Consider the following 23,360-nt stretch of genomic DNA (forward strand, 5'->3'; position numbering starts at 1 on the left):
TGTAGGTGGACAATGTTGTCAGTCAAAATTCCAGTAAATTGCAGCTGCAATTTATATGAAATCAGAGATAGACAGTTACACCAGCAATTTTCCGGTATCCATGGTTCCAGACTTGTGCCAGATTATCCGATTTTTGGTGGATTAGCGGAAGACAAAATAATCCGGAATAAAATACTAGTAGACTGTTGCCAGGTTAAAACTTTCTTTTTCATCAATGAACCTTCACGGCACCCGTTTCTTTATTCACTAGAAAAATATTATAAAGGTGGAAATATGCTTCCAGTCCTTCAGCTGTAATAATGTGAAGGCGCAACTATTTAAAGCAAAGTCTAATGCCGTGCACTAACTTCCTAACCACCGGGACCCTATCTGGAAACATAACTGAAGGGCATTACCTTTTCCATATTTAATAACGAACCATGTAATTCACACTCTGGAAAATGTATTTCTGTAAAATTTTGGGAGTGGGTAAAATTTCTGAGGGTTCCATTCCACCCCACCCCGTTTTCCGGGCCCAGAGAAAGGGTCACCGGAATTCATTCAATGAAAAAAAAAATTCCAATGCATAGGCGCAGGAGTGGCTGTGTATTAAGTAGCTTGCTTACCAACTACGTGGTTTCGGGTTCAGTCCCACCGCGTGGCACCTTGGGCAAGTGTCTTCTATAGCCTAGGGCTTATGAGTGGATTTGGTAGACGGAAACTGAAAGAAGCCTGTCGTATATATATCTATATATATGTATATGTTTGTGTACCGATGCTGGTGTGTTTACGTCCCCGTAACTTAGCGGCTCGGCAAAAGAAACCGATAGAATAAGTACTAGGCTTATAAAGAATAAGTCCTGGGGTCGATTTGTTCGACTAAAGGCGATAATCCCCCTTTTTTCTTTTCGAACAAAAATAAGGGGTTTGCAGCATATTAGGCAGTCATATTACTTGATTCCACGCCAAAAATCCGATTTTTTTTTCTTAGCGAAAATTGTGCGGGTGTGCTTCCCAATGGGGGTGGAGGGGTGAAATTTCCAAGGCTTCACCCCACCCAAGAGGTCACCGAAATTATTCAGCGAAAAAAAATTTTCCAATGATTCCGGAATGGAGTGGGGTGGTTTCCCCCTATTTTTGTTGAACAAAAATAAGGGGTTTGTAGCATATTAGTAGGTCAGGGTACTTGCTACTACGCAAAACATCCGAGTGTTTTTTTCTTTCTTAGTGGAAATCGTGCGGGTGAAAGTATCAAATAATACCCAAAGGTGTGTAGCGAAAAAGTTGTTAGTAATAGTCACGAGAAATTTAAGCGTCCTCACGTAGTTGTGTCCGGATTAATAGACGTATTGGATCACCAGTTGCCGGGAAATCGGTGGTGTATCTGTATAAGCATAAATCACTACGTGTGAGAGGGTCGGAATACCAAGTGTTGAATAGAACTCGTTGATATTTATCGGCTACGTTTCATGCTCCGACAGCAGAAATGAAGTGATCAACAATGGTTTTCGTCTGTGTTGCGAAGGCAGTCAGTCAGTAGCAAACAGAAGTTTAAGAGGTGCTTTAATATCTGGTACTCTCGGCGTTTGTGGCAGAGCCAGAATATCAAACTTGCTAAATTCTGAATTGAATGTTTCGTACGTATGTAGTGATATTCCCGGTCCTATGCGCAGCTTTTAGAAACTTGAACATAGAGGGTTTGAGAATATTTATATATACTGCTTGTTTGGTAAGCTCACCTCATGCAAAAGCTATCTCAAATAGGTGATCGAAGTCCTCTATTTCATTCAATATGCCCAACGCGTATCTTAATAAGCCTTACTCTGTTATAAAAACTAAAATAAGCCTTATTCTGTTATAAAAACTAAGTGGTGAATGTGTTTGTGACCGCCCCTACTGCTTTTGAAATTTCATGTTATACGTAGGCTCAACAGCGAAAACATTTTTAGAACCAAAAATCAAATTATTTGAAGAAAAATATTCACATTTGTCATCCATGACACGTATTTTCTACTCTAGGCACAAGGCACGAAAGTTTTTTTTTGGGGGGGGGGCAGTCGATTAGCACGGCCCCAGTACTCAACTGGTACTTATTTTATCGACCCCGAAAGGATGAAAGGTAAAGTCGACCTCGGCAGAATTTGAATTCAGAACGTAACGGCAGACGAAATACTTATTTCTTTATTACCCACAAGGGGCTAAACACAGAAGGTACAAACAAGGACAGACAAACGGATTAAGTCGATTATATCGACCTCAGTATGTAACTGGTACTTATTTAATCGACCCCGAAAGTATAAAAGGTAAAGTCGACCTCGGCAGAATTTGAATTCAGAACGTAACGGCAGACGAAATACTTATTTCTTTATTACCCACAAGGAGCTAAACACAGAGAGGCCAAACAAACGGATTAAGTCGATTATATCGACCCCAGTGCATAACTGGTACTTATTTAATCGACCCCGAAAGGATGAAGGACAAAGTCGACCTCGGCAGAATTTGAACTCAGAACGTAACGGCAGACGAAATACCTATTTCTGTACTACCCACAAGGGGCTAAACACAGAGAGGACAAACAAAGACAGACAAACGGATTAAGTCAATGATATCGACCCCAGTGCATAACTGGTACTTATTTCATCGACCCCGAAAGGATGAAAGGCAAAGTCGACCTCGGTGGAATTTGAACTCAGAACGTAACGGCAGACGAAATATCCGCTAAGCATATCGCCCGGCGTGCTAACGTTTCTGCCAGCTCGCCGCCTTATCCATGACACGTATTGGTATTAAATCAAGAAACCAACATATATAAACATTCTCCGTTAAATATATGGCTGTGTATGTATGTGTACACACACATATCTTTTACATATTTCAGTCTTGCACTGCGGCCATGCTGGAACACAGCCTTGAAGGGTTTAGTCGAACACATCGACTCCAGTACCTTTTTTCAAAGCCTGGTACTTATTCTGTCGGTTACTTTTTATCGAACCGTTAAGTTACGGGGATGTCAACAAATCAACACTGGCTATAATAGAAGACACTTGCCCAAGATATTCCTGTTTCGCCTACTGGCTCCTTCAACCATTAGTTGAACAAACCAATATGCATAACTTGAAGTCCCAGATCCTCGCAATAAATTTAACTCAACCCTCATTTAAGAATCACACCGTAAGTTCAGTTGCTGATCTTAAAAGCGTTTTTAAATAACTATTTTAACATATTTGCGACACGCGCATGCATGCGTGCATACATACATACGTACGTACATACATACATACGTACGTACGTGCGTGCGTGCGTGCTCAAAATGTTAAGAGGTTCGTCTTCATCATAGCTTTGGATCGAACCGAGCCTTGTAAATGACAGGTAAAAATTGTGCGGAACCTACCAGATAGATTGCACATGCAATTGAAGCGTCCAGCTTTATCATACACTGTGTCAGTGGAGGCGCAATGGCCCAGTGGTTAGGGCAGCGGACTCGCAGTCATAGGATCGCGGTTTCGATTCCCAGACCGGGCGTTGTGAGTGTTTATTGAGCGAAAACACCTAAAGCTCCACGAGGCTCCGGCAGGGGATGGTGGTGATCCCTACTGTACTCTTTCACCACAACTTTCTCTCACTCTTACTTCCTGTTTCTGTTGTAGGGCCGGCCTTGTCACTCTCTGTGTCACGCTGAAAATCCCCAAGAACTACGTTAAGGGTACACGTGTCTGTGGAGTGCTCAGCCACTTACACGTTAATTTCACGAGCAGGCTGTTCCGTTGATTCAGATCAACCGGAACCCTCGTCGTCGTAACCGACGGAGTGCTTCCACACTGTGTCAAGCTGGTTCTGCTTAAAGATTACATTGAGTTACAACGTGTCTGTGGAATAATACTCAGTCACTTTGAATCTAATTCAGTGAGCACGTAGTTAAGCGACGGAGATCCTTTTTTACATTTCACACAACACTGTCTCGGTCCTCAGTTTCTTAACCCGACGTAGCATCGTGAATGTGACAGCTAGTGATTGGAAAGATGTACCAGCACCTGGTTGGAACTCATTTTCAGCTGTGTGTGTGTGTGTGTGTATAGCCGCAGAAATCCTTTAATATTCGGTTTGGGTTGCCTTGAATGTGGAGGGATACAATGAAGAATTCCAAAACCTTAAGCGAGGTTAATTTGCCACTGCCTATTTTGGTATTTATTTTCCCCCCATTTTTGAAAAAAATGTCTTTATATAGTCTGTTATTACACCTTATAAATATCGGTGACCTTACAAAACTTATTTTGCCGTATCACAAGACTCATTTATTATGTAGAAGAATGGAATATAACCGACAGCAATGTTACTGGCACTTATACCATTAGCCATAGTGAAGATTTGAACTCAGAAAGTAAAGCATCAAACAACCTCCTTATGTAATACATCTTTAGTCCTCATATCCTAATACGTATTATTTCATGGGCCGATTATTGATACCGATGCGTTTTTGTCAAAATTAGAAGTTATGGGGATGACATTAAACTGCATCCAGTAATGGGATCCTGGTTCGGGAGTTGCAGGGTTTTGAGGTGTGTGGAGCCACCTATAAGCCACAATTGTTCACAGGTCTATTCTGACCCAGAGTAGTAGCATCTGCCAGAGTCCTGGCTGTGGGTTAAATATAACACGTAAACTACCAGGTGGTTGTTCTCTATTTCGGCAAACGAACTTATTGTGGTCAATGGCGAATATTATTTACATTACTAAGTGGATGAACAGGCTACAAACTGTCAACAGTCGGGATCAACCATTTCATTTAGCGAACTACGGCTTGCATGTATAGTCGTGTCATGTTTCTGCTAGCGAAAGACCAGTGTGTCTAAAACCGAAGTTAGATAGGCAGACATTCATATGCCTCATGGCTCGATCGAGACATTTGGCATGGAAGAGTTAACATTGGTCCGGGCAAGTTGCTCGACCTGGATGGATGAGACACATATTTGGACTAGGTTGCAAAGCTAACCTTTGTAAGAGAGAGAGGGAGAGAGTTGGTCGTTTAATTTACTCTAGTATATTATTAGTGTATGTGCTTGTTTTCTTGATCCTTGACTTAGCAGGATTTGAACTGAAGTACGGGACTTCACTGTTTCAACTACACTTACCGCCGCCCTCCAACATTAAGTCTTGGAGGTGTGATGTCTAACATTATCACAAGGCCAGAGATGGTAATGGTAGAGAAGGATTGCTTAAAGTCGCTTCAATCGATTCTCAGTAAAACTATTTATTTGCTACAGGGGAATTAAAAGCCAGTCATGTCCTGAATGATTTGAATTCAGAACGTAATGGGTCGAAACTAAATACTACAAGGTATTTTAGCCGAGCGCTCGGCCATGTCTACCCTTTTGACTCGTCCATGTGAAGATCAGAAATGCATATTAAAAATATCTTATTTGATGAAAACAATCTATTGTCTTAATATATTATTTTTTTCACCATTGAGGCGATTGCACGAATGTTTTTTTTCGGCATAATGTTTTCTCAAACAGATACAGTCCCGAGAGAGAGGCGCGGGTAAATAAGCTAGCAAGACGGTCATGGTTTTCTCAAGGGCATTAGCGATGTAATTAAAGTGGAAAGCTGGACACGAACTTGTTTCTACTATGCAATCGTGATTAGTACTAAACAGTTTATTTTCCTTTGTTTTTCACTGTTCTGTACACGAAAAAATATAAACTCCACACTTCTATTTATGAACGTAAAGATTATCATCTGTTATAAATCTATTTGAAATCTTTCTTTTAAGCGGCCAATCAGCTGAGAGATCGATATTGTGTTTAACGCATACACAGTAGAGACACAAACATAAACACACGTATATTTAATATACGTCTGCGTGTGTGTATGTTTGTATGTATGTACATATATATATATATTTGTTTATTTATTCAACATGGCTGACGATAAACGAAAAAGCTATCCGTTGATGTTTAAAAACAGTGTCCTTAAAATGCTTCGCGAAAACAATGGAAACGTAGCTAAAACTGCTAGGGAATGTGGTGTACATAGGAAAAATATTCGGCGCTGGAAGTCTCAAGAAGCTTTGATTTCGGACACGGTTCAAAATCGTAAGATGAATGCCGGATTTCGACGAAGGATACGGGATCGAAATTTAGTTCTTCTGGTATATATTTTCTTTCTTTCCTTTTTAAACATTCATCTTTACTTCCAGACAAAAAGAAAAATCTACATATATAGAGAGAGTAATAATGATTATTATTGTTACTATAATGATGATGACACGAGTAATTTATAATGGAATATAATAATTTCTTTATAATTAACCGGTAAGGTAGGTGCGTGTACTTATAAACCACGGCGTTTTTCATATTACGAACGTCAAAAGTAAACATTAATAGACTCATGTGCTTATCTGATACATGTGTTTGTGTATGTTGTCTTCTTAGTTTACATGTACTTTCGTTTTAACAACACACCCACTCAATTTAAAAATTTATATGATTTATATATAAATTAATTTTAAAATTAATATATATATATATATATTAGGAGGGGTCTGCGAAGGTCATGGGGCAAAACGGCAACTTCTTCCAGACCAAACTAGAAAAATAAACAAATTAATTAAAAGAAAAGCTGATTAAAAAAATATGACTAATTTGATTTCTCAATTTTATTTAGTAACAAAACCGAATATGTTTTATCGATTAAAATTACAGAATATTTATAGTGTAGCAATAATACGAATTATCTAAAAATTTGTCCTTATCGGAAAATCGAAAAGTAAACAGCTTATCAGACCTTTATTTGTTTTTTTTTTCTTTTTTCATTGATTTCCACGACTACCCTCATTTCGTCTGCTTTTGAGTCCACATCGGTTCGCTTAGTTAAACATGAACACTGGGTGATTAAATAATGGTGATAAACGTTTGTATTTGCGGGCAAACAATTTTGACCGGGTTTATAAACTTTTTTTTTTCTGGTTTTTCCTTTCATTTAGTTAATATATTTAAATGGAAGTACGGATATCTTTGTAATGAAGAAAGCTGCTTTGTATTTTAAATGTAATTTATGTTTGTGTGGATATATTTATGTATATATAACATATACACGTGCGAATTCACGTACAGTGTGTTTATGTGCATACGTTCCTGATGGAAGTATTTGTATATATGTACAAATGTAAAGATTTCATATAGCCAACCTTGTACTGGGACGGCTATAGTCGGCAGTGGTTGCGTGTCCATATGAGAGGCATGTGCTTAGATATATATATATATATATATATACACATAGTGTTTCGATGGTATATGAAATAAACACTGGATTCCGATGCCTTGTTGTAAAGCAGTTTCGGAGCTAATGCTCTTAAAAACATGTACATGTTCTCTTCCTATATAAAACCGCTTACATTTTCTGTCGGTAGTCAAAATTATTTTAAAGCAGATATCCGATCCAATTATGAACATTATTGAATGGATTTTTCTGAATAACAACAAACTCTTTGGAACTTAGATATGTTTTCTCCAAGTACTGCCTTCCTTCACGAGGACAGTGGAGTCATCTTTACATGTAGCATGCTAAATCCAGCCAGTGAGGAAGGCCCTATGCAGTCGCCCAAACTGCTAGAAATAGCAACCATATCGCCCCCAAATCACACCGTAACACACACAAAAAAAAAAGGAATAATATGATCCTGTGTGCACTCTGTCTGAAAACTATGTTGGATAATTACGGCTGGAATGATTTTAATTATAAATCTTACCTGCTTCATCAGGGCTGATTTGAAGCTAAACATTTGCTAATCAGACTGTGCTATTATAGATTTATTAGATTTAGCATGTCTTGGTTCCCGACTGAATGACTCTTACCCGAGATTTGTTAGGGCATCGAAAACTTTTTTTATACTTGCACTAAACAATGATAACACCAACAATTCCTGTAACAGGGATTTGCATAGATCTATTACTAGAAATACATGAAACTTCAGACGCAGGTTTCTTCTCCCAGTCAAAACCATCCCTATACACGCGCGCTCGTGTATATATATCCCTAACAACACCGCTGCTTTAAAAATACGCACACACAAGTTTGGTAGAACAAGCAGGAGAAATAGAACTCAATACTTGAAAATATGTACATTTTAATTATCATTAAACTACAAGACTTTGAGTCACTTTTGTAACTTTCTGCTAGTTAAAAATAAGAGTGTATATAAAAAAGAAAGTGCGCGCGTGATGCTGTTGTTCGTCGAGTGCACAAGGCTCAAAAAGCCCTCTGCATTCTTCCATGTCACCTGGTATATAAGAAATTGGCTAAAATACTTAGGTACTTGCTTAAGCAAGCACACGAGTATATTTTTTAACCTGGGTTACAGGTGGCACTATTGGAGTTCAGAACGCACAGAGGCAAAAACAGCTGTCCCAAAGCGTCTTGTCTGCTGTATTCATGACCTTAGACTGGTACTTTTATTTATTAACTCTGAAAGCATGAAAAGCAAAGTTGACCATAGCAGGATTTGAAAGCTGGAATAAATGCTCTAAAGTTTCTTAGCCAATGCAGAATTGACTCTACTAATTTGATTCCAGTTTCACACATGAGCGCCTGTATGTTTGTAAATATATGTATATGGTGTGTCTGTGTGTTTATATATAGGTATCTGTATGTATGTAGGTGTGTGTATAATATATGTATACATGAAAGATGAAACATGAAAATTTCAGCTTTTAATAGAAAAAAATTTTGACCACTCTACTTTCACTATCGAATAACTCTATTGGTGTTTACATTCAAGTATTTACAGACACACATGTGCCTGTCCACATACACACACACACACACGTTTCATTTATTTGTGCTTATAATTTCTTTACAGAATCATGTTTTTAAGCACAGTCACACTGTGCATCACTTTCAGGCGTCAAGTGCCTTGTCATGCCACTTTATGTTGATTAAAACCACCTCTTGAATGAAATCTAATGGATAGAAATTGTACTGAAGCTCATTGTCTGTGTGTTTGTCTGTCTGAATTTATGTCCTGTAACTTATGTTTCAATAAATAGAGATAAAAATAAGTATTGGAATTCATAATATTGACTAAATCCTTGAAGTGGTGGTCAAGCCTGGCGACAATCCAATGACTGAAGCCAGTGAATGTGTGTGTGTGTGTGTGTGTGTGTGAGTGTTCACACACCATATATAACACAGACCAAATCATTAAAATAGAATTTTTTTAAATGCAGAATGGCAGGCTCTAATTTGGGGAATTTTATAAGTTATAAACAGGTCATAGTAAAAAGGAAAAAAGTTGCAAGATGTATGAGTGTGTATTTTTTTCATTATACTTTTCAAAAAGGACAACTAAACAACTAACTATACTTAATATTAGTATAAAGTAACCCTTTGATAGACCACAGCTACTGGTTGCTGTTCTAACCATAAATGCTATTTACAGTGAGTCAATCCTTTTGCAGTCTTGAGTTGTTGAAAGCACTTAGTCTGACTACTACATATCACTATTTTAACTAAATCCTTTTGTCAATATGAAGTAACAGAGAATGAACCCAGCCTTAATTCATATGAGTTTGCTGCAGAGAAAATTTGGGGTTCTGCCAGCATGAGAGAAATTTGGTGCCATGCCAAATCCTATTTGGCATTATTTTAGCATATTTATTGATTTATGTTAATATTGGATATCTCTTCAGAATATTGATTTCTTACATTGGCACAAGGCCAGAAATTTGCAGGGGAACTGTGTAGTCTAGTGAACCAATCCCTGTACATGACTCATGCTTTATTTTCTCAACCTTGTAGAGGTGAAAGGCAGAAATTGTTTCCCCAGGAATTTGAACTCAAAACATAAGAAATAACCACTAAACTGTGTAATGCATTTAGTCCAGTTTTCTGTGCCTCAATATCCACAACTCATCATTTTATGCTCTGCCACATCTTTATACATACATATATATATATTTATATAGTTTCATAATATTATCATCAACAAACGAAAATAAATATGAGTATACCATTTCATTGTAGGTTCTTACTCTCTTCATAAATACAAGAGAATGAAAAAGAGGGAAGGGATGTGTTGGTGAAGTATTTGATTTAGATTACTTTTATTTTGTTTTGTTTCTCAACACAAAATCTGTTATAGGTTTTTGCTTGAAATTTGATACAGAAGGAAAAACTTTTCTATACAGAAATATCTATATGCCTATGTGTGAGTGTGTATGTTTGTATTTAGGTGCAGTATGGTTGAATGGTCAAGAAGTTTGTTTTGCAACCACTACGTGGCATCTCAAGCAGTTGTTATTTTCTATAGCTTTGGGTTGACCAATTATATCTTATGAATGAAAATGGAGAGATGGAAACTGAAAAGAAAGTCGTCCAATGAATCATACCTGTAATTCAAAGGTACAACCTTGTCAACTGTGTCACTCTGATTCTGTCTGAGAATTACATTAAGGGTACACTTGTCTGTGGAGTGCTCAACCACTTACTGATTCTTTGAGCAGAAAATCCACTTGATTGAATAACTGAATTCTCAGCATTGAAATCAATAGAGATCCATCCATCTTTTACTTGTTACAGTCATTAGACTGTGGCCATACTGGGGCACCACCTTTAGTTGAATGAATCGACCCCAGTACTGTTTATTGTTTTTAAGCTTGGTACCGAACCACTAAGTTGTTATGGGGGTGTAAACACACCAACACCGATTGGCAAGTTGTGTTGTAGAGGACAGACACACACATATACATACACACACACCATATTCACTCACAAGGTTTAGGTTGGCCCAAGGCTATTGTAGAAAATACTTGCTCAAAATGCCATGCAGTGGGACTGAACCAGAACCATGTGGTTGGGAAACAAGCTTCTTACCACACAGCTGCACCTGACTCGAATAGAAAATCGATAACTACCCGTGAAACATGAACTACCATCTCCTGCAGTCATGACAAGAATTCTTACAACATACAATATATATACATACATTTACAGAAATATCTTAAGATTTGATTTGTGGTTTCCTATTGCTTTTATTATAAAGAAATAGCCTATTGTGTTTAGAGTTGGTTCTGTGAATTCTCTTTCACTCTTTTTCTAGCAAAAGCTCCAGTCAATTCTCTTCCTTTAACTGCAATTAGGTTTCATGGGGTATACCAGCATCCTACCTTTCCAAATGTACACTTATTGTACACTTTCTACATTCTTAATTAAACTATCTGCTCAAAACTACCTCCGCTTCTATGATACAAACTTCATGTTTAAAATGATCTAAATTAAAGCCTTTCAAAATTATGGTTGGGTAGGCATGGCTGTGTGGCACCTTGGGCAAGTGTTGTCCTACTATAGTCTCGGGTTGACCAAAGTTTTGTGAGTGGATTTGGTAGACAGAAACTGAAAGAAGCCTGTCATATATATATATATATATATGTGTATATGCATATATTTATGTGTGTGTCTTAGTGTTTGTCTCTCTCCCCATTGCTTGGCAACTGATGTTGGTGTGTTTACGTCCCTGTAACTTAGCTGTTTGGCATGAGAAACTGATAGAGTAAGTACCACGCTTACAAAGAATAAGTCCAAAGTATTGAATAACCTTATTTTCATTGCTTTTCTTTGTGTGTTCAGATGAAGGACCTGTAAGCTGAACCTTTTTGTGTTACATATTTTCTGCCAACTCTAAGATTTAAACACTTCAGTATGCATGTATAATGTTACTTCACTGGCAAACACAATCTATCAAGAAATCAATGACAACTACTGTTCTCTCGCTCAGGATGAAAGGTAGACTATATGATGCATGTGTGCAAACTACCATGATACACGGCAGTCAAACATGGGCGATGACTGCTGAGGATGTGTAGGCTTGAAATAAATGAAGCTAGTATGATCCACCAGATGTGTAATGTCAGTGTGCATACACGACAGTGTGTGAGTGCCCTGAGAGAAAAGTTGGACATAAGAAGCATCAAATCTGGTGTGCAAGAGAGACAACTGCACTGGTATGGTCATGTGTTACATATGAATGAGGATAGCTGTGTAAGGAAGTGCCACACACTAACTGTGGAAGAGGCAGACCCAGAAAGACATGGGATGAAGTGATGAAGCATGACCTTCGAACATTGGGCCTCACAGAGGCAATGACAGGAGACTGAGACCTTTGGAGATATGCTGTGATTGAGAAAACCTGGCAACTAAAGTGAAATCTCAGACATGGCCAATGTCAGTGTTGCATGTCTGGCCCATTTAAAAGTACCCTTGATGCATCAGGCAATATGATATGCTTGAGAAGATCTGTTGAGTCAAGTAAAACCAAATTCGTAGCTGTGTTCAGTGCCTCCTGACTGGCTCCCATGCCAGTGGCACATAAAAAGCACTATCCAGATGGGATCAATGCCAGGCCCACTGACTGGCTCCTGTGCCAGTGGCATGTAAAAAGCACCCACTACACTCTCAGAGTGGTTGGCTTTAGGAAGGGCATCCAGCTGTAGAAATATTATCAGATCAGATTGGAACCTGGTGCAGCTGCTGGCTCTCCAGTCCTCAGTCAAACCGTCCAACCCGTACCAGCATGGAAAACAGGCATTTAAACAATGATGAAGATGATGATATCCAGCCAAAATATTCTGCTTGTTTTATGCTAAAACTGGCCAGATCCAACCTCTCACAACTACCCTACAATGTCAATCTAAAGACAAACAATCACACAAGCAAAATTCCATAGCTATGAAATAATGCAGATGTTCAATAACATGAGTAAAATCTCATTGCCATGAGATAATGCAGATATTCAAATGCTGATAATGCAGGATTAATTCAAAACAATGTGCATAAATAAGCATTACACTCCACAGAGAAATCTGAATGCTGAGAGGTCAAATTACTTGCTGTCAGAAAAAGGAAAGGTCACATTAGATAATGTAGTCTGAGATATGCAATGCCATGAGAGTAGGCTGGGCTGCTCGTGGTTGAAAGGATTTTGGTAATAGGCCTTCTTGGTTAAGGCTAAACAATACACCAGGCATGGGCAACCTTTCTCAAGAAGTGGGTCACATTAAGCATGCTGTACTACTAAAAATAATTGAAAGTAATTTTTTGTTAGGCATGCCATTAAGAAAATCCCATGGAGTGCAATTTGCCCATAATTGCAATAAACTATTGACACTTTGGTTGGTTTACCAATACTTTTAACCTGTCTAGCCACAGCTCGAAATAACAATGAAACTATTCCAAAAAATTGTTTGAATAAAGATTTAGTATTCGTGAAGATGTGGAATGGTTGGATGGATTGAGTGGCCTATTGACACATACTGACTTACTGAGTGGCATATTGACTCATATTATTTTAAGCCCCATTAGTTGGCACATTAGTCTATGTGCTACAATTGATCAAACTGAAGTAAAAGAAAAGAAATTACAATTGCCAATTAGACTATCCAACTTCTGCAATTTATGCAAAAATAATCAAATTTCCGTTAATACAATAACTGATGCTAAATGTATATATATATATATATATATATGTATAAAAGGAATAAATATATTTTTAAAAATATGTTTCTAAATGGTTCTGAAATAATTTCCAAATGTCTTCTCGGATCATAAATATCTAAATTAACTATCGCTTCTCTTTTCAGCCTGGAGCTTCAAGATTAGAGACTGACAGTTTGGGGCCTGTGCCAGTCCCAAATGACAAACTCTATGGAGCTGTCACGGCACGCACTTTGATCAATTTCAACATTGGTGGTGAAACTGAAAAAATGCCGGTATGTAGAATTCTAGTATTCAGTCTTTCTTTAATGCAATGCTTTAAGATGTATGGGAAAACAAAATCCTAGGGTATCCTTACTTGATAAGATGTCACACAATAAAGAAGCCTTTATTTCTGTAAATTCTTTCATTATCAGTCTGTCTGATTTGAAGTGATGTGTATGGATCTAGACAGTTGCATACAGAAGTGCCAATCACTTAACGTAGATGGAACTTGTAGAAGAGAGAAACCCAAGAAGACATGGTACAAAGTATTGAAGGCCAATCTCAAGACACTGAGTCTTACAAAGGAGATGACAAAGGGCCAAGGTATCTGGTGGGTACCTTGCTATACTCAAGAAGATCTACCCACCATAGCAGAACTGATACCAATGCTGGTGTCACGTTAAAGCACTGGTGCTGGTGCCACATAAAAAGTAACCAGTACACTCTGTAAAGTGGTTGATGGTAGAACAAACAGTGGTGCCTGGTGTGGTCCATGGCCTTACCAGCTCCTGTTAAACCATCCAACTCATGCCAGCATGAAAAACAAGTTAAATGAGGATTTAAATTTAAATGAAAAAGGTCATTTTTGTGACATGAATGGTGAAAGATTTCAAAAAGTATCTATTTGTGTGTGTGTTCTTTAGTTTTAGATATCATGGTCAAGGTCAAGCTGGAGCATCATTGTGTAGTGTGCATGTATATATTTTTGAGTAGTATTCCAAATACTACTCAAGGTGCATGAAGGCACGTGGCCTAGTGGTTAGGGCATTCGGCTCACGATTGTAAGGTTGGGAGCTCACTTCCCGGCGACACGCTGTGTCCTTGAGCAAGTCACTTTATTTCACATTGCTCCAGTCCTCTCAGCTGGCAAAAATAAGTTGTACCTGTATTTCAAAGGGCCAGCCTTGTCCAGACTCTGTGTCACACTGAATCTCCCTAAGAACTATGTTAGGGGTACACGTGTCTGTGGATTGCTCAATCAATTGCACATTAATTTCACGAGCAGGCTGTTCCGTTGATCGTATCAGCTGGGACCCTCATTATCGTAACCGATTGAGTGCTCCTATTCCAAATAATCAATTGTCAATACACGAAGAAAGTTAAGTACTTTTTTTTCTTGTGAAATCCTTGCCTGGTTATTTTGTAAATTGAGACGCATAAACATTCTATTCTTATTAGAAATATAACTATGAAAAGGTATAATATTTTAGTCAGTTGAATTTTACTTTAAATATAAACTTTAAAAGAAAATTACTTGGTTTTTTGTTTTAATCTTTTGGAATTTTTTTTTTTTTTTGCTTGGTATAAAATGTAATAGAAGAAATAAGGCATTTTACTTTTTTAATTAACTGTGCACTTCTTTTCATATAATTTAGTTGTTGTTCTGAGAACTAACAAAAGGATTAAGAATAAATCCAGGAACAAGCAGTTGGAAAAATGAAAGAATGAGAAATGAAATAGATACAACAATCTGTTATAGGGGCACCTGTAAACACTTTATATTCTGCAGCAAATTAGCCCACCACATCCTATCCTTTCCCTAGAAATTGAATTCAATGTACAGCTACTGAAATGCTCTTCGATTTTGTAGCACTCTTGTTGTGTACAGCAGTGAGTTGTTCCTGACCTTCAGTATCTGTTTACAACTAGGTAGGCTGCAATACTTGAGAGTTTACTCTTATAGTCATTGAAGTCAGTGACAGGGAACAAGCCATCAACCTTCTGGATACTGACTATTAAACCATATTGAATTGATTATCAGCATTTTTCTCTCACAATTCTAGTGTATAACTCTTTTGCCCACCTATCTTATCCATTTCTATTCTAGATAGTACAAAAATGAGTGAATTCAATGGTGTAACATAATCAAAAAATAAGGTAATTCAGTGTGAAGAAATCCAAGAAATAGGTACTCCAAATCAATGTTGGATCCAATCGCTTCAGCCACATAACGACACATGTGCTTTTCTTGGACTATTCTTTTCCTTCTCTCCGGACCCTTCCTCTTTCTAATGAAGAGCCATGTTCAAAATGTCATCTTCAACCTCTTTTATTTTTTCCATCTTAAACTGACTATCTACCTAATACATTCATTGATTTTTATTGCTTTTATTTTTATTATTTTGTCTATTCTGGAAGTCTATTCTGAAGCAATGTTAATGAATAAAATAAGGTTATATTAATAAAGAACCAAGGAGGTGGAGAGTGGTAATAAGTGATGAACTTATTGCTTTCCCAAAGTGAAATGAAATGGCTTTTCAATAAGAAAATATAAGAAAAGAAATCTTGAAATAAAACTTGGTTTGTATTTGATTTGTCTGGAGAGTAATGACAATAATAATGCTGATTTAAAAAAAAAAATTTTCTATGTTAGTAGTAAGCGTCAAAAACAGATTGTATGACAGTCATTCCTTTCTCAATATTGTTAATAACATCATTGAAGAAAACAGATGCAACCAGAAAACTAAACCAAATAGAAAAGTTGTTTAGTTTCAAGTCAGTCTTGATTGAGCTGTTTTATGATCATCCTACCAAGAGTACCATGAAATCTTTTCCAAGTAGTGTCATACAAGACAACATTATATGATGTGTTCTTCCCCTATTGAGAAAGTAGGAGTTAATTTAAGGAAGATTTAGCTGTTATTTCTAGCAGGTTGACTGACTGCCTAGACATACCATCATTGACTCTATGTAGCAAAATAATAATTAATAAAAGTTGGCAAATGATTGGCACTCGAGGGCTCATAGCAGCAATATTAGTAACAAAGGCAATTTTTATTCATTATTCCTTGCTACATCAACAGAACTACTAGTAGCAGTTGTAGTAAAAGTAACAGCATAATTAGTTTTCCTGGCATAACATCATCAGATACTATGTTGATTAAGTACCTTATTTAAAACAGCAAAGAATAATTGATCATGAATTTTTATAAAGTCACTGTATGATAAGAGATTACTATACTGGGTTTCTCATATTGTTTAGATGTGTTGAAAAGGCATGTGCCTTTCACATGACACTGTATTGATCCCACAAGTCTTTGGTTGATCGCCCTCTCTATGTTCCTGATTTTACTCCTATCTTCTGTTCCCCACATGTGAAAACACTTGGCTGGGAATCAGTATCAGTGATGATATCATATCTGCTGTTGACTTTTTTGAGCAACAGGATGAAAGCTTCTTCACCAATGGGATCCAAGCACTGCAGCATAGTCCCACAAGGGGGACTATATTGAAAAATAAACCTCATTTGGTCACATTCTATGAGAATATTATGGTCAGCCTATGAATTTTTCAACTGACTCTTGTATATACAGTCCACTTTGGTTTGGTGATCACTAAATTACACAAACAGATATGACCATATCTATTATGTCTCACATCCATAGAAAGCTTGAGACATCTATTATGTTTCACATCAATAGGAAGCTTGAAATCTTAGCTTTCAGTACCTGACAAGATACTATGAGGGTGCGGGGAATATGACTGACTGGCTAAAACCTTTGACAGAGATCCTGGACTAAAATAATTTCTTACAACATTGAACTGTATCTACTCATGGCCTACACACTATTTACAACATGGTCTCAGCCAGTGAATGTTAAAGTAATTGACTTTCTGCAGCTTCCTTATGGGTTGGTCAGTTAACAGTTCTCTTAAATGACCAATTCTGCATAAGTTAAATAAAAATTTATAGCTAAAGTAATAGTAACATTTGTTATGTGCAGCAGAAGCAGTACTAGATTAAATTAGTAATTTGTGCATCATGCTTAATGCAAATAGATCATGGAAAGCTTAATTAACTGCAATTTTTGTCTGGAGGTAATATCTGTTTTGGACGTACTGTGTTAAAAAAACACAAAATTATATTGGTAGCAGATGAAAATTGTCCACCAGTGATGACAAGAATGCTATGTGCTTCTAGTATTTCCATTGTCACTACTCAACAATTTTCTTCTGCTACCAATTTAACTTTGTGTTATTCAATTTAATTTTGTGCTATTCAAATCGATCGACATCAATGGAAATTGTAGCTGTGATACCAGTGCCGGTGGCACGTAAGCGAACCATCCGAACATGGCCGTTGCCAGCGCCACCCCGACTGGCCTCCGTGCTGGTGGCACGTAAAAAGCACCATCCGATCGTGGCCGTTTGCCAGCCTCATCTGGCTCCCGTGCTAGTGGCACATAAAAAGCACCATCCGATCGTGGCCGTTTGCCAGCCTCGTCTGGCACCTGTGCAGGTGGCACGTAAAAAGCACCCACTACACTCACGGAGTGGTTGGCGTTAGGAAGGGCATCCAACTGTAGAAACACTGCCAGATCAGACTAGGCCTGGTGCAGCCTTCTGGCTTCCCAGACCCCAGTTGAACCGTCCAACCCATGCTAGCATGGAAAACAGACGTTAAACGATGATGATGATGAATACAGCAAGTCCATAAGAGATATTATCTGTAGTATCTCCAACTGAACACTGTAGTTAATTCAGCCTTTTGTGATGTATTTATATAAAGTATGATACACAGATTGCTAATAGTAGTATATATTTTATGAAAAATAAAGAGAGCAACAGAAGCAATATTAATACCAAAAGATAAAATATTCACCACTTAAAAGTAGATGTTGTGTTAGGACAAACAAATACTGCAATATTTACCAAGAGAGAAAAACCTTCATGTGGGTTTTTTTTTTTTTTTGTGTGCATAAAAGCATATAGCTATTGCCAGTGGCAGACAATCACTGCTACTTCTGCTTCCAGGACTACCAGATCACGTGATTTCAGCTTTTTTTTTGGGGGGGGGGGGTCAGTGGCAGATACTTTGGCACCGGAAATAACAGTAACTGCTATGCTAACAATATACATAGAGATCACGTGACCAACCAGGCTATCAGATGTTGCTACACATTGCTGGTCACAATGCACTTTGCTTTGTTTTAGCCTTCAAATCAGGCCACCCCGCTGGCTAAGCGAGTAGGCCAACAGAAGAAAGAGTGAGAGAAAGTTGTGGTGAAAGAGTACAGCAGGGATCACCACCACTCCCTGCCAGAGCCTTGTGGAGCTTTAGGTGTTTTCGCTCAATAAACACTCACAACACCTGGTCTGGGAATCGAAACTGCAATCCTACAACCGTGAGTCTGCTGCCCTAACCACTGGGCCATTGCACCTCCACGATATACATAGAAATACAGAGCCAAATATATTTTATATTTCTTTTTCTTATTTTGTAATGTCAAAGTATTATTTTCTAAAATGATTATATCTTATCCATATTATTATGAGAAACGTTTAATGATTGATTTTATACTTGCAGGTTCCACTTATCAAAGCTTTTGGTATTCTGAAGGCTGCAGCAGCCCAAGTGAATCAAGAGTATGGCCTGGATCCCAAAATAGCTGAAGTAATAAAATCTGCTGCCATGGAAGTATGTTAGCTTTGTTGTATTTGGTCATTAGGACATAGTTTATTTACCTAGTGATGACACCATGTAACCAATTTGAAAATAGTGCAAACGATATAATTCTTGAATAGAATCAAGAATTTTCTATTCTCAAATTGAGAGTTGTGAAAATGCATGGCCTAGTGGTTGAGGTGTTGCACTCATGATTGCTAGATCATGGTTTTGATTCCCCGACTGGGTAGTGCATTGTATTCTTGAGCAAGACACTTCATTTCATGTCGCTCTGCGATCACTTTAACATTTGATAATGTGGCATACTATACACTTGTACTAGGCAATGTTGATTTGATGACAGAAGTGAGCTAATGTACAACACAAACATTTGATCAACAGAAACAAATCGCCTGTGGAACAAATTGTTCAGCAAGAAATTGCAAAGCCCTAATCTGTCATCTGTGACAGGTGAGTCTACCACAATTGAAAATAACAGTTAAAAGTGTTTGTTTTTTTTTTAAGTTTTGATATTTCTCTGAATGGTTAAATGGGCATGAAACTTATCAAAACTAATTTATTCATTCTTAAAAATATTCTTTTTTACTTGTGGCTAAAATTCAACTTTCCTTCATTTAAAAAAAAAATCTTTTATCTTATTATTATCATTATGGCAGCAAGCTGGCTGAATTGTTAGCATGGTGGGCAAAATTTCGCTCGTCGCTATGTTCTGAGTTCAAGTCCTGCCAAGGTTAAATTTGCCTTTCATCCTTTCAGGGTTGATAAATTAAGTACCAGTGAATCACCTTCCTTCAATATTTCAGGCCTTGTGCCTTTAGTAGAAAGGATTATTATTATTATTATTATTATTATTATTATTATTATTATTATTATTATTATTATTATTATGGTGAGCTGGAAGAATTGCTACCACACTGGACAAAATGCTTAACAGCATTTCATCCTTCTTCACATTTTGAGTTCAAATTTTGCCAAGGTTGACTTTGCCTTTCTTCCTTTCAGGGTCAATAAAATAAGTACCAGTAAAACACTGGGGTCAATATAATTGACTACCAGTTACACACTGGGATTGATGTAATCGACTAGCCCCCGTCCCCAAAATTTCAGGCCTTGTGCTTATAGTAGAAAGGATTATTATTATTGTTGTTGTTATTATTATTATTATTACCAGTACTATTATTATTACTACTACTACTATTGTTACTACTACTACTACTATTATTATTATTACTATTATTGTTGTTGTTATTACTACTACTACTAATACTGCAATTACTATTATTATTATTGTTGTTGTTGTTACTATTATTGTTATTATTATTATTATTATTACTTTTACCACTTAAGTTCAGTTAGCAACATGATACATGTTTCTTCACATTACAAAATTAAAACAAGGTACCTCATCTTTTCAAAAAACTATGTCATGAATATTAATTATATGTGTTTATGTTATCTTCTTCATTGTTAATATCTATATCATATCTTGTCATGAAAAGTTTAATAAGGAATGCCCATGGATTGAATTTCCAACAATAATCTACCTTCAACATGATACTGGGAAAGAAGGTAGTAAAAGAACAAATATTTCTCAGTCTAACTACACTAGTCATAGTTATGTATTTGTAAGGCTATAAGAGGTAATGAGCTGGCAGAATCATTAGCATGCCAGGGGAAATGCTTAGTAGAATTTTGTCCATCTTTTGTCCATTATGAGTTCAAATTCTGTTGAGATTGACTTTGCCTTTCTTCTATCCTGAGTCAATAAAATAAATACCAGTTGAGCACTGGGGTTGATGTAATTGACTTAACTACTCCTGGGTATGAGTAAAAGAAAAAAATTGCATACCTCTGTCAAGCCAGTGTGGCAGAGTAGGCTCACCAAACCAGTATGATCTCAAGCTTAAATTCATGGCCTCTACATCAGACCATGGTTGATGGAGAGAACATGCTGAGGCCCTTGTCTTGCAGTGGACTGAACATGGGCAATCCAATCCAATCCAATCCAAGGTTTCTCCATCTAGCCATATTTACTTGCACTCGCATGCATACACACACACACACACACACACACACAAGGCCATTTCTTTTTAGTTAATACTATGTTTGATTTTATTTTTCTTTATTTCTGTTCAGGTGAGTTCTGGTGAACTTATGGATCATTTCCCTCTTGTCGTGTGGCAGACAGGTTCTGGCACACAGACAAATATGAATGTGAATGAAGTGATTAGCAACCGAGCTATTCAGTTACTTGGTGGTCAGCTTGGCAGTAAGGATCCTGTGCATCCAAATGATCATGTAAATATGAGCCAAGTAAGTGTGATTTATCTTATCAAGATAGATATATTTTTTTTTTTTTTGTGAAATGGGGTGAAGCTATTGTTTGTCTTTTACTGGTACCTATTGACTTTCCAGAAGAACAAGAAATACGATATCCTCACATTATTTTTCCATGCAGAAATATAAATGAATAAACAGGATGATTTAAAGCATTGACACCTTTTTCAGATACAAATTAAAATAAACTCAAAGGAAGTTAAAAGTAAACTTGAATCAAATTTAAACATCTTGAAATAAATTAATCTTGCAGTAAATTAACCCTTCAGTATTTAAACTGGCCATATCTGGCCCAAAATTTTCTACATGTTTTTTGTTAAAAGTGGCCAGATCTGACTCCCCACAATACCTAACAATGTCATTATAAAAATATAGTCACATCATTGAAATCTCAAAGCTGCAAGATAATGCATTATTAATTTTTTTTTTATGTGAATTAATAAGCATTACATTTGACAGAATAATCTGAATGCTAAAGGGTCAAATCTTTTTTTTCTAATTAGATGATGGCATCCAACCTTATTTCCAATGCTTTTATAAAATGAATAATAAATAAACAGTACACAGACAAACACACACACAGACACACAAACACTCTCACACATACGTTTTAAGTGCAAGCTTTTTGTATGGTCCTCCACTTGTTTCCCTGATTACTTTGAGCATCCACAAGTAAGCACATTATTGTAGGTATATGTTGGCACTTTATTGGCAGCTATCAAACTGTTGAGAATTATCTGTTTTGGAAATACAATAGGCAATTACTTTGGTTATAAGTAGACATTCCTCCTCATCATCATCATTTAACATCTGCCTTCCATGCTAGCATGAGTGGGATGGTTTGACAACAGCCTGTCAGGCAGAAGCCTGCACCAGACTTCTGTGACTATTTTGGCAGGATTTTTACAGTTGGGTACCCTTCCTAACACCAACAACTCAGCAGAGTGGACTTAATGCATTTTACATGGCACAAGCACAGGTGAGATCAGTTTTGGCAAGGTTACCGAAATATAAAGCACGTTGTTACCGAAATGCAATTCGAAAAAGCCCACCATTTACATAGATGTGAACATTTCTATATGCTATGTTGGATACAATGGTTGTTCGTCTGGTATGTTGATTTTGTTCATTCATTATAAATCTTGAATTATGCTTGCACTGATGAGTAAAGAGTGCACCACTGCAGCTAAATTCTGTTTTTAAGTGACTTGCTTCGAGACTTGCATTCGGTACGATGTGCTTATTTTTTTTAGTAGTTTTGACTTTGAGTCCCTCCTAGCGTGTGGCATTTATGTGTAGTAATGCTCTCTATATAATATATATATATAGATAGATGTGTGTGTGTGCTGGTGGAACGTAAAAAGCACCTTCCAAATGTGATTGATACCAGGGCTGCCTGACTGGTTCCCATGCCGGTGGCACATAAAAAGCACCATCCAGACATAGCCAATGCCAGTGCTTCCTGACTGGCTCCTGTGCTGGTGGCACGTAAAATGCGCTATCTGAACATGATCGATGCCAGGCCCACCTGACTGGCCCCTGTGCCAAAAGCACATAAAAAGCACCTACTATACTCTCTGAGTGATTGGCATTATGAAGGGCATCCAACTGTAGAAACATTGCCAGATCAGATTGGAAACTGGTGCAGCCGCTGGCTTTCCAGGCCTCAGTCAAACTGTCCAACACATGCCAGCATGGAAAACGGATGTTAAATGATGATGATATATAAGCTGGCACTCCAGTGGTTATGACAATGAAGGTTCCAGTTGATCCAATCAATGGAACAGCTTGCTCATGAAATTAATGTGCAAGTAGTTGAGCACTCCACAGACATGTATACCCTTAACATAGTTCTCAGGGAGATTCAGGGTGACACAGAATGTGACAA

At 37.4% G+C, this 23,360-nt stretch overlaps 1 protein-coding gene across 2 annotated transcripts in view; it reads left to right on the forward strand.

Annotated features, from left to right (window-relative positions):
• Positions 1–23,360, forward strand: part of LOC115218800 (fumarate hydratase, mitochondrial) — a 54,761-nt gene that overhangs the window by 20,082 nt on the left and 11,319 nt on the right. Inside the window, exons 1-4 of one of the 2 annotated variants that reach the window (XM_029788734.2) lie at positions 5,881–6,127; positions 13,611–13,739; positions 19,037–19,147; positions 21,272–21,448. In XM_029788734.2, coding sequence (XP_029644594.1) covers positions 5,897–6,127; positions 13,611–13,739; positions 19,037–19,147; positions 21,272–21,448 — 648 coding nt within the window. In that variant the 5' untranslated portion in view covers positions 5,881–5,896. Of the gene's footprint in view, positions 1–5,880; positions 6,128–13,610; positions 13,740–19,036; positions 19,148–21,271; positions 21,449–23,360 lie in introns of those variants that run through there. The other variant, XM_029788735.2, reaches the window with a different exon arrangement.

Source organism: Octopus sinensis, linkage group LG14 (genome assembly GCF_006345805.1).
Source record: "Octopus sinensis linkage group LG14, ASM634580v1, whole genome shotgun sequence".
Classification (NCBI taxonomy): domain Eukaryota; kingdom Metazoa; phylum Mollusca; class Cephalopoda; order Octopoda; family Octopodidae; genus Octopus; species Octopus sinensis.